Consider the following 17,418-nt stretch of genomic DNA (forward strand, 5'->3'; position numbering starts at 1 on the left):
AGTATGTTGCGTTCAGCAGTTGCAAAGGATATGGTCCACTAATCTGTTCATCATCAGAAGTTTAAGTAGCCTTTATTAATTACACAGGGAAAGTAATTAATAACAGATAAAACAGAGTAGCTTCCTCACAACTGCTGCTTTGTGTATCTGATCAACTGGGTAGTAGTAACACACCACAAAAACATTTAATTGTTGAATCATTTAGTAAGAAGGAAAAAAGGATTAAAGGGCTATACATTGCTGTGGTTGAGTTAGTAAGATAAAAAACAGTTGAAATGATGAAAGAAAAGTTTCATTTTTATCCCAGGTCTTTCAATTTTAAAATACTTGGGTTTGATGTTGTCAACACAGCAGTCAAAACAAGCTCACAACTAGGGGAAGGAGCACTGCCAGGTGAGCTGAAGTTCCACAGGAGTCCCTATGTTATTAATTACCTGAGAAACAAGCTGCCACATCTCTCCTCCCTAACCACATTCAGTTTCTGATCTGCCCTGGATAGATCCAAGTACGTCACAGGAACAGAACTGACAATGCTGAACTTTCTTTCCCATGTAGAGGGGACTTCCGTCTTTAGCGGTCTGCAACCTGGATAAGATTAGCAGAACAAGCCAGACACACACAGTCCTTCTATAACAGCATATGTTGGAAACCAAAGATGTTCTAACAGGGACAAGGCAACAATGCCTGTGACAAACAGGGTCTGTGACCTCTGTGTCTCCCAGGTCAAACATTGTTTGATGTCACTGTCTAACACCTTCCAAACTTTAGAATAGAAAAGAGGACTGTTTGGTATGGATTATCTTGTTAGGTCTCCATTCTTATTTCCCCTGCAATACAACTCATATTAAGCATGTACTAGTTCAAACCTGCATAACTGCTTACTCAAATGAAACTCCCAATGCTTCCATATGGACCTCTGCCAAAGGAAAATACAAGATTTGGCCACCAGCACCTATGGTGCAACCCAGACAGGTCTATGCAAGGATCTGTTCAGTGGCATACAGCATTACAAGCTTGAATCTATTTTTGAATGTCCTCTGCTCCAGTTACTCTGCTGTATCTAGTTAAATGCCCTTATGTCCAAAAAGGTTCAACAAAGATGTTCTACGAGCACTTTGAGTATAAACTTGGCATAACAGATCAGCAAATTAGTCAAACCAAGATGCAACAGACACTAACCCTTCCCACAGCAAAGAACCATCAGTAGGAAAGACCCTTCCACTTTCCTCAGAACAGGATTACTTGATAAATATAGATCTTCAGAATGTTACTAGGGCACATACACAACTATTAGTTTTTTAGTAACTGATATCCCTCTTACAGACAGCAAAAGATGTAATTAAAAAAAACCCCAACTGGTCAAACAACTGATCTTGCAAAAATGGCCTATAATAAAATAAAAGATGGGGAGGTAGGAGGGAAGTTGAAGCAAATCAGTAAGTTTGCATTTCACATGTTCAATTGCTTCTGGAAGCCAAATTTCCTTTCAGCTACACAGCTACAGAACACAACAGGTTTCACCCAATATCATGAAATCTCTAGGCATACTGGCTGTCCAATAGGACTGGTAATTTTTTGGTTAAACTTCCCCTTAAGGACTGCCTATGTATAAAAGGTGTGTATAAAATTGGGTTCATAGTTGTGTGCTGTGACCTCTCATTGCCCAGTTTTGTGGACGATTGATTAGAAGAACCCTTTCTTAGCAAGTACTAGGAAATATCTAGAGAAATAGTTTCAAAACCTGCCAAACATACATAGACTTCAAGTCTCAGGCAGATATTAAAAATAATTGTCCATCAGTCTTACTGAAGTTTTGTCTTGCCCTTAATCTTTTCTGCTAATAAGCAAGACTTCTATAGAAAACACACACAATACTATTCCCCAGAAGCAGCAGATTCTTATAGCAGTATTTTTAGTTACAGACTACCAAGCACTAAATGGGATGTTTTGCTACAAAATCAGACTAAAGACTGAAGTCACTGGCAGCTATCTTTTAGAGACCAGTCCTTACAGAGGGCATAACCTATGACTTCCTGTCATATGAGTGTAGAAATATGGCCTAAAAACAAAGATAAAAACAAGGGGTTTTTTCAACAGTAAAGTTGGATTTTTGGCATCATCCTATACCTTGTGCATGCACAATACAAAGACTTTAAATAACTGTATAGTAATTTGCCATATTACTAACTCAGGAGGACAGAAGCAGCATGACCAGTACTGAGACAGCTGTCCAAGGAAGTTCAGACAGCTCTGCCCACACAACATCCTACAGGAGCTCCAACAACTCTAAGAGCAATTAGTACCTTAATTTCCCAAACTCTTAGCAAATGTATCCTATAACGTGATTTACTCCCATGGAATCTAGGCAGTTAGATTCACTCAGGTCCTTCAATTAAGAAAGTGTTTTATCATTTTCCAAACAAAAAATGGATCCCTTGCTATGAAGAAAAGCCTTTTGTGTGAGGCAATCACTGAATTCTTAAATGCTGCTTTGGGGCAAAGGGGAAGGATTACATCAAATTTGGCGAGACTAAAAATGCCTCGATGGAGATTTTATTTTTATATTACGTTGGTGGATATTCATTAAAGCCACATCAGCTGCTCATCGTGGGAGATTTTGAGTACTTTGGTAACATACGAATAAAGTGTCACAGTAATTCAAAGCTCCAGGGTTGTTCAGTAAGCACCTGTCACGAAAAAATGTATTGTATCAAGTTAAGTCAGCAGCTACCTAAGATATGCTTGATTATATGCATCTTTAAAATGCAACATTGGTTAATTACTTCATTAAACAAAGTTAGATAAATTACGCTGAACATCTCTCCTTTCTTCCTTTGTAACTGTAGGCATATTTGCAAATCAGGCCTGGACCCTCACCTTCATGCTAACATCTCCACACCTTGTAAGATGTCTGGAGGAATGAAAAGATGTCCTAAAAGTTTGAGGAGGATCCACTTGGTACAGATACTGCAGAAGGCAGCCACAGAGCTGTCTTGCAATGGCCAAAGGTGTATCAAGCTTCAACAAAAAGAAAAAGCATCAGATAGATCCTCAGCAAGCAGCACTGCACACTCTCCAGTCAGTCACAAAGCAGCCTGAAAAAGCTTCCAAAATTAAAAGAGAGCATCAAGACTATCAACATTACGTTTGGGGTCTTTCCAGCCTGCAGGACTAGACTGTCGCATAGCCTTAGCCAGATTTAGAGAGTACTGATCTGCCCACTGATCAAAGACATCACTGATTGGCTGTTGGGCCTTTGCTGTGTTCATGTTTGACATTCAAGATGAATCTTGCTAGTGAAAAGAAGGAATTCAACACACACCTGATAAACAAACATTTCTCAAATAACATGCATGCAAATTCAGTATAGATTACAAACCATGCAATCAGTGATTAATTACTATGTAAATACCTAGACTTCTGTCAAGACAAGAACATAAAATTCTCTGGTCTGTTTTCTAAATACCTTCTTAAGAAAAAAAAAGTGGGGGGACTATGCAAGTAGCCAATTACAGCAATTATCTTCCAACTAGTAGCTGGGGAAAACAAGCCACCCAAAGACATCCTGTCACTCATCTGAGTCCTTTATTTAAAACACTGCACTACCTTTGCATTGCCCCTCAATGCCATATGTCTTAAATTTGAGACCTAATCATGCAGCCTCTAACATATCAAAACCTCCAATCTGCTAATGGAGCTACCAATAGGAGTATTTTGGTACAATTTTGCAGAATTAATGGACTCCCAAAATAAGTACCACACAATAGTAAACTGTAAAACATCTAATATTCTTTTTCTTTTCCATTTTATTTTGGATGTACACACAATAGAATTATTTTTATCATGAGAATATTCATATTCATTTGATACACCTTTCCAAAAAGCCACAGAATAATTCAGTTTGAAAGGGATGTCAGGAGTTCTCTAGTCTAACCTGCTGCTTAAAGCAGGTCATCTATAAGACATTAGACCAGATTTTGATACCTTGCAAAGGTCAGTCAAGTTTATGAGCTCCACTGCACAGCATTTTCATTACATATTTTATAGATGACATAATAAAATACATACACTAATCATTTATCTATGTTATAAGACCAGCAAGGTTTTAAGGAAGTAAAGTATATTTTCTTGAACTACAGCCCTGAAAAGATGTGAATATTATACTTGAGCACATATCCCTTGCACATGCAGTTTACAAACTCATTTTGGATACTGGGCATTTTACATTTGTTTAAAGAATCACTATGGCAAGGAAAAGTAAGGAAACTGGTCATTTTCCAGTCCTCTTCAAACCAGTCTCTACCATTTCCTAATAATTTCGTGCCAGTATCTCAGCACTCCATTTAACCATATGGTTGAGCTGTTTGTACATGAAGCCACTGGCTTCATTCATTTCCCTTTTTCCAAAGACATACTAAGCAGATGTTGACTGCATAACATCTCTAGATTATATTTGTGCTGTGGACGTTGGTGTCCAAGAACACTGTCAATGTGACATTTTTTCACCACATTACGTTCTTTTCTCTGTACAGGTGCCCTTTGTGTGTTTTCTTTCTTGAAAATACCTAAGAGTTATTGAAGCACATTTCATGTTTAAGTTGGAGAGGTACTGGCAACGGCAAGAAGCCAAATTCAAATAGCAAACTGTGGACAGAAGCTTCCTATTAAAGCTTTTAAATTACACAAAAGCAGAACATTGCATATATAAAGCACAGCTGAGGCTGCATAGCATTCTGCACTGCAGTAAATAAGAAAAACATTAACTAGATGTTTCTTGGTAGAATCCCCAATCTGGAAGTTTAGATCTAGCTATCTGAGGTGTGCAGATGATTAATCTATTTAATAACTAACCCTTTCAAAAGGTTGAGCGAATTTCAATACTCTTGCCAGATACTTTACACAGCTGGTAGAGACTTGACCTTTTCCAGCAATACAGTATATTCTGTGTAACAGCATACTTGATAAGGAAAATTAAGTTATGGATGAATCACTGGTATTGCACATGTGCATATGCCTTAAACAGGTCTGTGCAAGATTCTGCATGGGATAATAAATGAAGGAGAATATAAAAAATTAAAAATTTTCTATGAAGGGATGTGTACATAGGGGGTGACGACAAACTGGAAGAGACAAGAGTAAAGATACAGGGAAATGTAAGTTAGAGGGGTCAAAGTAGCTTGGAAAAGGACTGCAGAAGAATCTGCGAAGAATGTGAGCACAGTTTCCGACAGAACACTGCCCCTGCCCAGGGAAACAAGGTGAAATTGAGTGGTTGAGTACATCTTCACCTCATTTTAGCGGCAAGTCCATCAAGCACAGAAGACAAATGAAAAGGACCTCAGAAAAGAGGTCTTCCCTTACAAAAATCACCAAATGATCCCCAGGATATTCCACATCCACTTTATGCACTTCAGTGAGGTCAAAGCTCTTGAAGGAGGGAAGGGAATGTGCTATGTGGCTATGTACAACAACCCACAAATGCCAGAGTTGATAACTAGGATGCGAAAGTAGATTTACTTCTACATGCCTCTAAAAAAAGATTTTTTCAAAGAATGTGACATCTAAAATTAAAATTTAAAAAAAAAAAAAAAAACCAAAACAAAACACCCCAACAATTATTTTTCAAAAAGACAACAGAATAGTTACTTGTAGGCTTAATTTTTCTGGACATAAATTTTTGTTAAATGAAAGATTTAGGAGTTGTGTAGGTGTAATACAGTTTTAGATATGCAGAAAATATGCCTTCAATAGAAAAGCTTTAAGTATTGGCACTGTTTTGGGGGTTTCTGTTGTTGGTTTTTTGTTGTTTGGGATTCTTTTTTAACACTCCACTTAGTTGAATGCAAACACAGATCATCTTATAAGAAGAATGAGGTTTTATTGCCCACTATTCTGCTTATTTTATTTACTTTATTTACAGCTATGGCAAAGAAGGGATAAACTGAGCCTTGTGTCTACTGCATTTACCTTAACTAACTTCTAATAATTTATTTTCATAAGTTTCGCATTCAGATCTAATCTTTTCTATTACATTTCCTTCCTGCAATTATCTTAATCTTATAACGGCAATAAAACCCTGTCAAACACCTATTATCTGCCTAACACTTAAACAGAAACTGATCTGTATTTCCCACAAATCCCGCCTCATCCTTCATCATTCTTGCAACCTTTTCCCTCTATATCCCACTGACAATTCATAGATACTTTTCTGCAATCTCATTTCCACACTCTTGCCCTGTTTGACACAGTCATTCCAACTCAATATTATATTTCTTCATCTGCTAAAGTCAAAAGGCAACAGGGCTTACTATGATGCCATCTAATTTCGTCTCTGAACATTACAGTGCATGCAGCATTTACTATGAAATAGGAAAAGGAACTTAATCTTTGCACATCAGGAAAGAAGCTCAAGCTGCAAAAAATGAAGTGTGCTGTGGAGGTCTAACAAAGTTTTCTGTTTGGCAAGACTTAGTTCTAAGTGTTTTGGATGAACTCAAAATGCCCCAGAAGTTGGTTTTCCATTAAACTATCAAAATAGTAATGCAGACATGGATTCAAGTTGAACTGTATAAGTTTAAAACTAAAGGTTAGGGTTCCTTTCAATTCAAATTGCCACATTTTAGTACTGTTAAATAAAAGAAGGCTAAAGTTAGCAATATCACCAGAAATATGAATGAGCCAGAGCAGCAGAGGAAAAATGGGTACATTCAACTGATAAATCTGTACTGTGACATTTCAGAATGAAAACCACTTTGCACTTTCTACACCCTTAGTGTCTGCAAGCTGTTCTTACAGTCACAGCAATAAGTGCTAGACATGACAAGTTCCTACTTTGCTCAGTTACTCTATACTTCCTATATTAACCTGGTAGGACTGGACGCAAACCAAAAGGGCCTTTTGTCGGGGAGATGCCACGGACGATACAGTCGAAAAGAAAGCTGATCTGCTCTCCTTCAGCACAAGAAAGGAAAAAAACACCAGCCCCTGCAAGAAAGCACAACATAAATATGAGTTTTGCACCTGGATACATTAGAAATATATTTAGCTGAAGCTATTTATAATATAGCAATCAAAGGCATACTAAGTGCAAGCCACGAAAAGAAATCAACAAGAGACGCTCTCCAGAGAGAAATAAGAAGAAAAAATTCAGGTCAGCACACACCCACTATATCACAAACATACACATAAATTCAATAGCTACCTCATCATTTATGCTAATTCCCTGAGATTCAGGCACTTAGAGCAATGCCAAAATACAAGCCATATTCTGAACAGCTGTCTGGGTGTTTTATTCTTATTTACCCCCAAAATTTTGTAGATCAAATCTTAGCTATGCACGTGGCAGGGATACTGAAAGTGTCTTCATCAAAATGAACCAACTTAATTCTACGTCTACCCAATTTTAACCAAGAGCAGCTTTTTAATATCCCAATGAATTAGGATTCGGTTATAATGCTAGATTATAGTATAAATTTTCCTAGAGTAAGTCCTATGTGTCTATTATTAACAGAACGTAACACTACTCCATAGGTTGTCATCAGATCTTTACCCTTTGCTCTATTCTGATATTTTGCTTTCCATTCATTAAGAATAGCCCCAAGCAAAATTAGAATGAGAATCACTAAATAAACAAACAAGTTCTGAGCTGCATGATATATGGCTACATGGACAACACACAAGACCAGAAGTGCTCCATAGAACATTTTATCTGAGAATTATCAGTCCAAATATTACTCACATCAGGAAAAAAAAAAAAAAATTATGATCTTAAAACATCAGGCAAAAGACCATCCTGGTAACCAGTGATTTCAGGAAAAATAATACAGTAACCAGACATAAAAGGAGATTAAATTAATATATAGGTCTTGAAGAAGTGCTACCAGTTCACCAGAGCCATGCACACTAGAAAACCACAATAACAAGTCTTAGACCTGCAGTAGGGGTTTGCATATTACTTTCCTAGGGACTTGGGCCCCTAATCTGGACTTAAGTTTGACTTCTGCATGTCTCTAGCCAATTCTGAGTTGGATGTGTATTTTTGCCAATTTTACTCAAAGCAGCAGAGCTGGTCTTGACCAGAATGCCTGCATCACCACCACTTTCCACACATATGCCCTGTCATATCCAACAGGATATTCATGTTTCACTTAAGCAATGGATCCAATTTTGACTCTTGACAAAGGGCTATGGGATTCAAACAAAGGGGATAATAAGGAGTGGACCGCAAACCAAATTAACTATTTTAGTAAATTAGATATAGCCAGCAAGCAGTCAACTGATCACTCTAGGAAAAGCATATTCTGGTCCACACACTTTTGTCATTCTTAATTTACATCACATCTAAGTCTCTGCCTGCTCTGCTTAAACCTATTCAAGGCAACATTGTTAGCAGCATCTTTGTAACTTGATTTGTCACTCCACCACATTTGTTCCTCTTCAGATCTCACTGATCAAAACTTCTTCAGCCAAAGAAACAGAAATCCTGTTTCTGGTACAGTTTATTTCATTCGGTGAACTGCTATAAATTCAACTGGAATTAGAATTCACTCACTGGTAGAAGTTAAATTTATACTTAAGGGCCGGCTTGCCAATCATTTCTAGAGTACAAGGTCTCAAATATATTACTTGAGACTCAGGATAGAGAAATATTAAAACACTAAGCTATGTTTAAGCAACAGAGAAGAGGGACACACACTAGGTCATGAAACATAAACCAGAGTAAAGCCTACTTAACTCCACACTTCTGTGGTACTGTTTTCTATTACTGTTTTTTAAAAACATGTTTGTGCCATGTTTCCTCATGGCACATATACACACCCTGGCTTCAAGATCAAAGACCATCTAGGAGATTACAACACTAATCACACAGTCTGACAGGTATGAAAGTTTCTGGTGGTGACTCACTCACAGTCTTGTCCCATTTCCCCTCCCCAAGAGATTTCAAAGAGTCAGAGAACACTGTATTAGAAAAAGCTGGGTGCGAAGTATGTATTCAGGAATGATTTGAAATTCAGCTCTTCCTTTGAGCTGCCTTCTCCTTCCCCCCATAGAGTAGAGGGAGTCTAGGGAAATCAGTTTGCCTCATCTTTGATGATATGACTCTTCCCCCATGAATCACACCGATGTCAGAAGCCATGCCTTTTTTGAGGGAGCAAGGGCAGCACAAAGTTTTGCTGGACTCTGAGCACTTGACATTCCCATCCCATGCACAATAAGCAAGCAGGATATAGAGACAACACAACAGAGGACATTGATATCTCAACCACAGTGATATACTATGTGGCTTGATAATTCAGCAGAATCATACACACCCATGTTGCCATTCAGGGAAAGAAGATTCCTCAAATATTTCTGTACATAAAGAGTACATCTGGACCACTTTGTTCTTTTATCACTATTGTCAAGAGTCTTAAACTCCTAAGAGGCTCTACAAGTCTTTGACTTTAATGGAAACAAAAAAGTAAATGTGTGCATGCGAGCTGGCTGCTTAACTGAAAGGATGATTTCTGCAAAGAACTATCACACACTTGTAAATCCCCAAAACAAACATGATGGCCTTTATATAACTAATGCAAACAGTGTACGCTCATGTGCACATAGATACGAATCCAATATACACATATGTGTAAAACATTTCTTTGTAGATTCTATTATTTACATGATCACTGTAATCGCTGATCAACTCTCACAGGAAACGTTTTCTTTCTTGTTTTGCTAGTAAGAATTAGATTGCAAGGGAAGGAAGAAGTCTGGGACTCCTCACAAAAGACATCAGGTGAGATGAATGAATAGATAAGCTTAACTAAGTTATGTTTTAAAAGCATACATAAGAGCCAGCAATTAGATTTCTTTTCTGCTTTCTTGAGAAAGCTGACAAATTCGCTACTAGAAATTACACTTCTCAGTCATGTGTTGGAACAGATTTGGTGCACAAGCATTTGGAAGCCAAGGAATATGTGGTATGCATCACTGTAATACCATGCAGCTGTTTACTAGACTGAAGAGCTCGCTCACTCACTCTCTCCACAGGATAAGAGACTTGGTGAAAAGCAGCCTGCAACCACTTGCACAAGGCTGAAACACTAAGCCAGTCCTCTGTGGCAGTTAGCAGTAAAGTATTGTACAGTCTCCCAAATGTTAAAGAGAAGTTGCCAATTTCATAAAACTTCCAAGTATTATTAAATCTTGCTAATTCATCATAAAAAAGTAAACTCATGGGCAAATACACCCTCAAAATGCACAATAACCAAAAATTACTTAAATCTCTGTACCGTGTGTGAAAGCAGGGAGGAAGAGTCAGTCCCTTCCCATGAATTATTACTCCTAACAGGTGCCAGACAATGCTAGAGCCTGAAGTCTTTTAGCTACAGGACAGGTACGAACCATGGCAGTTCAGTTCATGGCAATCAACATGTTGTCCAACCAATATGTCTCAATCCTGGCCTTGAGCAACCCCCTTTAGAAGGTATCTCAGGCTGCATGGCTCAGGCTGCTCTTCTCCCTGGTGAAAACAACATCTGGTGCTCTTATTATTGGCAACTAAGACATTGGTATGACTACTAAAAAGGTCAGAATGTATTCTGTAGTAGGCCTAAGTAGGAGGCAGCAACAGAACAGTATCTGTACATAAACAGATGTTTTAATCTATGCAACCCAGAATCTTTCAAGAAATTCCTGGTATTGTCCCAGTTCAACTACCTCTACTACTTCTAATTTTCAAATAAATTCCCATTTGTTATAGGGCTCCTCCTCTCCTCCTTTGGCCCTTCCAGATATGCTGATAGCCATTTCCACTATTTCAGAATGATTTTTAAGAGCCACTTACAGAAGAGACAGACAGAAAGAAGCACCTAATTGCATCAAAACGATCACAGAAATACTCCTGCTTATCCTGCAACTAGCAGCAGCAGTATCATTTGTTCTTTCAAAGGGCTTCAAGTGTCCTACAAGCTGCTCTCTTCCAGGAGACACTGTAAGAAAACATGAGGCAGCTTCAAACCGGGCTCTGGAAGCTAATCCTGAAGTACTTGAACATTGGAGAGCCTGAATTCTCACAGCCTTAACATGCCCTTTTATTACCCTACTTGAATTTTTTCACACTGACCTCCAAGTCAAGATTCTCCTGGCAACTGGTCATTTTAATCAGTGCACACTAATTGAGCTAGCAACTTCAGAAAGCAAGAGGCTCCTCTTTTCCAGCCTGTTCCTGTAAGTAAACCTCTCAATTGAGTCCTAGGCCTCAATGCCTATTTTTTTTTGCAAATGGTATGTGTGATTGAGCTTCAGTACAGAGAGGCTGGGGCAGGGGGAGCCAAATTTTGCCCCAGAGATTAACTTATTTGCAGCTGTCAAAAGCAGGAGAAAGAATTTTCTTATCTCTAGCAGTACAATTGTGATGTTAAGAGCAAGAGAAGTTAAAATGTAAATGGCTTGGTAGATGAAGCAGTAGATACTGTTTGCTTTGACTTTAGCAAGGATTTCAGCACCAGCTCCTATAATACATTCATTGACAAACTGATCAAGTACAGACTAGATTAGTGAACAGTGAGGTAGACTGAAAACTGGCTGAAATGCCAGGCTGAAAGGGTTATGATCGGCAGTGCGAAGTCCAGCTGGAGGCCAATCACTACTGGTATACGCAAGTGGTCAACATTGGGGCTAATGCTGTTTAACATCTTCATTAATGACCTGGATGATGGGACAGAGTGTACCCTCAGCAAGCTTGCAGAAGATACAAAATTGGGAGGAGCAGCTGATACACCAGAATATGGGAAGAAGTTGCTCACAGAGGTTGCGGAGTGCCCATTCTTGGGGATATTCAAAACCTGACTGGATATGGTCCTGGGAAAACTGCTGTAGCTGACCCTACTTTGAACAGGGGAGTTGGACAAGGTAACCTCCAGAAGTCCCTCCCAAGCTCAAGCATTCTGTGATATTTAGGCATTTGTGACATCCAAACTGGAAGTTTCTTTCTGATCTCATTCTAAAAAAATTGGCTTCTTACTATATTGTAGAGACTTAATAATTAGCATTCTATAACACTGCTGCATAACCAGATCAACAGCGTCTCATCAACACTTTAATAACACAACTGCTACAGCAAATACTCTATACTAAAGCACCACTAGTCTTTCAAAATAAATTAAACCATTCATTTGTACTACCAAACTACTAAGGAAAAATTGACAGAAAGTTATTTCAGATTAATATTTTTGTTCATTTTCTTGCTAGCTTTCAAAATTTGAGCATTAGTGTGAACTGGTGATATTCCATATATTAAAGCATAACATTTTCTTTCAAATCAATTAACAGTAAATGAAAGTTCCTAGTATATTAGTAATGTTATAACATATGTTAGCATTTAGTATGAAACCTAATTAAGAATAAAAAGACTGAAAGTGTTATTCCCTAAACACTGTAATGAAAGTGTAATGCACAAACTGAGGTGGTCTATATTCACCATACGGGCTACTGAACATTTTTTATATCCCATAAAAACAGTTCATATTACTTACTGGTCCAATTTTATTTGGGGAAGTATATATCTAACAACATAACATGAGGAATACATAGAACTGTAGTGTGATATACTAGTAATCTAATATATTCCATTCCAATTGTAAATACAGATCATAACAGTACATAGTCAATACTATAGATACATTTAATTACAAAACAAAATGAAGCAGACAGATAGGTTTTATTAAACACAATAATTTAGGATAAAGTATGTTAGCTAGATCCTACTGAAATATACCTTCATTCTTTACGCTTATATCTTAAGTGCCTTGTTGCTGAATACTTGGAAGTTAGGTGATCTCAAAAGAGTGCCTGTGGAGATGCTATATTCAGATTTCTCCCTATATTTTTTTTAAATATAAGTTTTCCATAGTTAAATTATTTCAGATTTCATTAGTTCAAAAACTAGTACTCTACACAAGCTTTCCAGAAAGAGCAGCAGCTTTTTAAAAGGGAAAAAACACACTGTGGTTCAACTTTGGGAAATTCTCTCACTGTATGCATTCTGAAGTGTATAGTTCAAAATTAAGTTTTCTATGTTCAGTTAATAATTCAAAAAGCAGACCCAAATTATGTCAGCATAGCAGTACACACATTTATTAGAAGTCCCACTTGCATTTAAAGTGGCACTAGCACACAGAGACAGGAATGAACAATTGCTTTATTCTGCATGGAAAAAAAAGCTGTTCAAACCAAAACTGCAGGTGTTGGCAGACCTACACTAAGCTGCAGGTTCAAGTTTAGCCTGCGCCAATTGCACTATTTACAAGAGAGGGGGAAAAGGTGACTGTGCTGACTCCCTCTTACACTCTATAACCAGTTCCGTAGCTCACAGTCTAAACCATACCAATAGGAAACAAGACACTTGTGTTCACATGCTAGTTTTTAACTGAAACAGAATAACCTTAAAAGAAAATGGATTTGTTTCCTCACAGGCTGTACCTATAACCCATTCCTTCAGATGGTGAAAACCCTTCTTTAACCCCAACCACTGAATTAGGAAGGGAAATATTTGAACCAGAATCTTCCACATTGAAAACAAGTGTCTTAAATCAGGAATCAGTTGAGTCCATACTCACCATCTTTGTAACTCAGCTTTATAATTTTCAACAGACAAAACAAAAATCCCTCACTAGAGTAAAACAGTCAAAATAATCTCTTTCCCCTTCCTCCCCAAATTTTGCCACAAGTCCCAAGGAACAATATCTTTGGATTTGGATCAGCTGTGAAGCCTTCTGTTTTTTCAGTTTGGTAATTGAAGAAATCCATTATTTTCACATTTCAGTATGCAAGTCAAACAACTTCACATCCAAACTGGCAATCTGCATACCCACTTGCACTCACAGGTCATCAATTCAGCATGGCTTCAAACTCTGCTTTTGAAGTTAAAACCTTATGTTTTCTAATGATGTATATATTATACCAGTGCATTAATTATCTTTCCTTTTCAGCACTTGCATTTTATCTGAAGTGAGAATGTGAGAAGTCCTAAACTGGACATTGGATCAAGAGATTTCTCTCCATCTAAAGGTGTATCTTGGCTACTAGGCTACAGCAACTAGCTTCAGCTTGCTTGTTTGCATTGTGACTCTATACATTTCATAGTCCCAGAAAGTGACAAATCTACTAAGAGGGAAAGGAACAGGCAGAAGTTCCTAACTTTTAGGAGCTAGAAGTCCTGTATGGGATTTAGACATTAGCATTTACACTATGACAGCCTTGATGCCGCCTGTAACTTCAAAGCTCCATATCATTTTCCCCTCTGCAAACAACAAAATAATTAATCATAATTTAATAATCTGAATATTAAACCATTTTGCCTTATCTCTTGCATGACACAAGCCATAAAATTGCATTCCTTTATTTTTGCTCTGTGTCCTATCACGACATTTGAGTAAATATCTTCTGGAAAGCCACAGGGCAATGTTCAGTCAGGACTCCACATAGTCACTTTTTTACCGAACATCAGGGTTGAAGCCTGCAGAAATCTACTCAGTAGAACAGACCCTCTGATATGAGGCTGCCTGTATGACAAAGCAGCACAGCTGGTTCTGCAATCTCCACTTTGAATGAGGCTAGCATTTACATTTCTACAAAAGGTTTCAAATGACTTTTAGAAGACAGGTTCCATTTGTACTTACAGAAGCCGCACCTGGTACCCCCTTCAAAGATGAATCCATTTGGGACAGCTCCATACCGACGCAGATCTGAGAGCTTCCATTGCCCCATGACACTAGGAGGAAGGTCTTTTACAAGGACGAGAATGTCATTGCAGAAATGCAGGGTAGCAGGCCCACTCTCTAGTTTAGTGCCAGGCGCTACAAAAACTTGAAATCTATGAACTATCAGATAAGGAAGAAACAAAAATTACTATAGAAAATAGAAGTAAGGTACCATGACTTATGTTACATAAGTCATTCTGTTCAGCCATGGTATGTGGACCTACACCTGCCCACACCACGAGGCTCTAGCATAAAGATTCTATGTCGAGCCCAGACAGCCCCCTGTGAGTAGCTATAAGCTCATTACATTCTATTATGCCAGTTTAGGTTTGGAAAAAAACATGTCTTGGCTTAATGCTACAAATGATTAAGTCGTAACGCTACATTAATTTATCCTAAGTCTTCCAGGCTACTCCCTATCTCAAATTAGTCAGTTATCCAGCCCACACTTCAGTTACCTCTTCCATCCTTGCATTACTACATGGGTTTCTTTCTGTCTCCTCCTCTAAATAGCCTGTGCCTCTCCTTTCCCACGTGCATGCACGCACACACACACACGTAACACAGTGCCCAAGAAGACCAAAAGCCAAGGCTCAAAGAAGTAGGCAAGTTCTAACCAGAGCTCCGTCACTGACTCATTTGCAACCTTTAATAAACTGCTTCACTCCTTCCCCATAAGTAAAATGGGGAAAATTACATTTTCCCACCTTTGTGAATCTTTTGGGAGTTGGTGATGGTAGACGCCCAGACATATAAAATGACTAAGAAATTAAGTGATTTGTAGGTAGTAAACACTCTTAAATGTCAGTTATTTCTTCATATTTCACAGCCTAAACTTCAAAAAGGCGGGGGGGGGGGGGGCGGGGCAGGGAATGCCTGTCTCATTCAAGTTTACAAAATTCAGGTTCAAATCCCAAATCCAGTATCCCCTATATTGCAAAGGTCTTTACCTAAAGTAGCAGCTGTTCTAGGCTGATCTCCCACCTTCTCCCTCAGAGCTGTTGCATTCTGAATAACAAGCTATTGGGAACACTTCAAGAGCTCAAATCTCACAGTGTTTCAAAGGGAGCAATTTAAGTGAGCAAGCACCTAATCCTCAAACAACTGTTTTGACCTCTACTACTCCTCTAGTTTACTTCATCTTGTGATTAGACAAAAAAAGAAAAAAAAAAAAATCTGTCTTGGCAGAGAGAAGCATCAGGACTGTTACATTTCCAGTCAGAGGTTTTCAGTGGAGCATTTATCAAGAAGCACATAGATTTAGCTTTTGGTTATCCATCAAAGATCATACAAACAGCTACCTGCCTATGAAATCTACAGGGTAACTTCCAGGTAGTCTCACTTCTTACAACCACTCTTCCCTGCTTCTTGCCTATGCTTCTTCAAGCATCATGAATTTCAGCTAGGTCTGAGTCTTGCTTCTCATCTAAATACTTGGCTATATTCTTAGTTACCATCTTAGCTGTAAGTCAACTCCTCATCTATGACGTGCATTCGGTAAGTTCCTTAAGGCTCCAGCAGAATTAGCCACAAAGTCATTCGAGTGAAATGTGCAAGGAGACAGAGATAGATCTAACTAACCACAGCTCTACTTACAGCTTTGCCAGTGGTACTGCTAGGGAGCAAATCAACAGTCACACGATGTCCCCTTTTGGGCACGCAGTTGTTACACAACCTGCTTAAACATAAACTATGAAAAAGATACCAAAACCATCTTGATGAATAACATTCAGTAAGGAATCTTTAACATCATTTGGACCTCTCTCTGCCCAGTACTTTGCTGGCAATTAAACCACAGGAGCAGAAGCATCGGGGTTCTTTCTGCCTCATAACTGAGGAATGGAGCACACACTCCACACAATCAGTTGCCAGTTACAACAGCTGCCAAAAACAAAGAGCTGCAGCTCAGATTCTAGTTTTAAAAAAAAGCATATCCAAATCTGAACAAAGCCAAAGTAGAGGAAAAACCAGATCTGGACATGAAGCTTTTGCCATGTGCTGCCTTCTTGGTAAATTGGAATTTTTTTCAAAATTCTCCCCAGCCATCTACTTCTCCTACTCTGGAAAAAAAAAATTAATAAGATACAGAGCTGAATATACCCATGAACAAAAGGTACTATTTAAGTTCCTCATTTCCTTTAGCTAATATTTTCCTCTTCACAGCTATTCCCTGACCTGCAGAATGCTAACTTCCTCAGAATGAGTTGTGGGCTCAAGCACTCTTCTCATACCTGACCTATACCTCAACTCACTTAATTCCACTGTTTTCTTTAATCCTGGTTCTTTTGTTCCAGAAAACACATCCACCTCATCTGCTAAAAATGGAGAGAAAACACTGGGAACTCCATTGCAAATGCCTCCATTCTGTGGGCCTCATTCATGAACAGCATCAGCTCCTTTCACTTTTTTTTTTTTGCTTCCCAGACTCTGAGGTCATCTACCCATAGTCTATTTTTATCATCCAGCCACCTTACTTCCAAGGCACACAAAGGCACCCTTATTACACTTTAAAAAAAAAAAAAAAACCAAAAACAAAAAACACCAGTCACCATCCTCTCTTCATCTAAGTCTCCGTTCTTTGCTGTCTACTCAAATTAGATTCACTTTTATTTGACTTTTTTCTCCTAACTGAACGTGCACTGAAAGATAAAATCCTGAAAAAAATTTCTATACTCTA

The 17,418-nt window shown here is 38.3% G+C and overlaps 1 protein-coding gene across 3 annotated transcripts in view; it reads right to left on the reverse strand.

Moving 5' to 3' along the window:
* Positions 1 to 17,418, reverse strand: part of DOK7 (docking protein 7) — a 66,710-nt gene that overhangs the window by 43,913 nt on the left and 5,379 nt on the right. For 2 of the 3 annotated variants that reach the window (XM_069794664.1, XM_069794675.1), the window contains exons 4-5: positions 14,661 to 14,861; positions 6,865 to 6,984 (exon numbers count right to left, since the gene is read on the reverse strand). In XM_069794664.1, coding sequence (XP_069650765.1) covers positions 6,865 to 6,984; positions 14,661 to 14,861 — 321 coding nt within the window. The remainder of the gene's footprint in view (positions 1 to 6,864; positions 6,985 to 14,660; positions 14,862 to 17,418) is intronic. The other variant, XM_069794683.1, reaches the window with a different exon arrangement.

This window comes from Haliaeetus albicilla, chromosome 1, assembly GCF_947461875.1.
Source record: "Haliaeetus albicilla chromosome 1, bHalAlb1.1, whole genome shotgun sequence".
In the NCBI taxonomy this organism is placed as follows: domain Eukaryota; kingdom Metazoa; phylum Chordata; class Aves; order Accipitriformes; family Accipitridae; genus Haliaeetus; species Haliaeetus albicilla.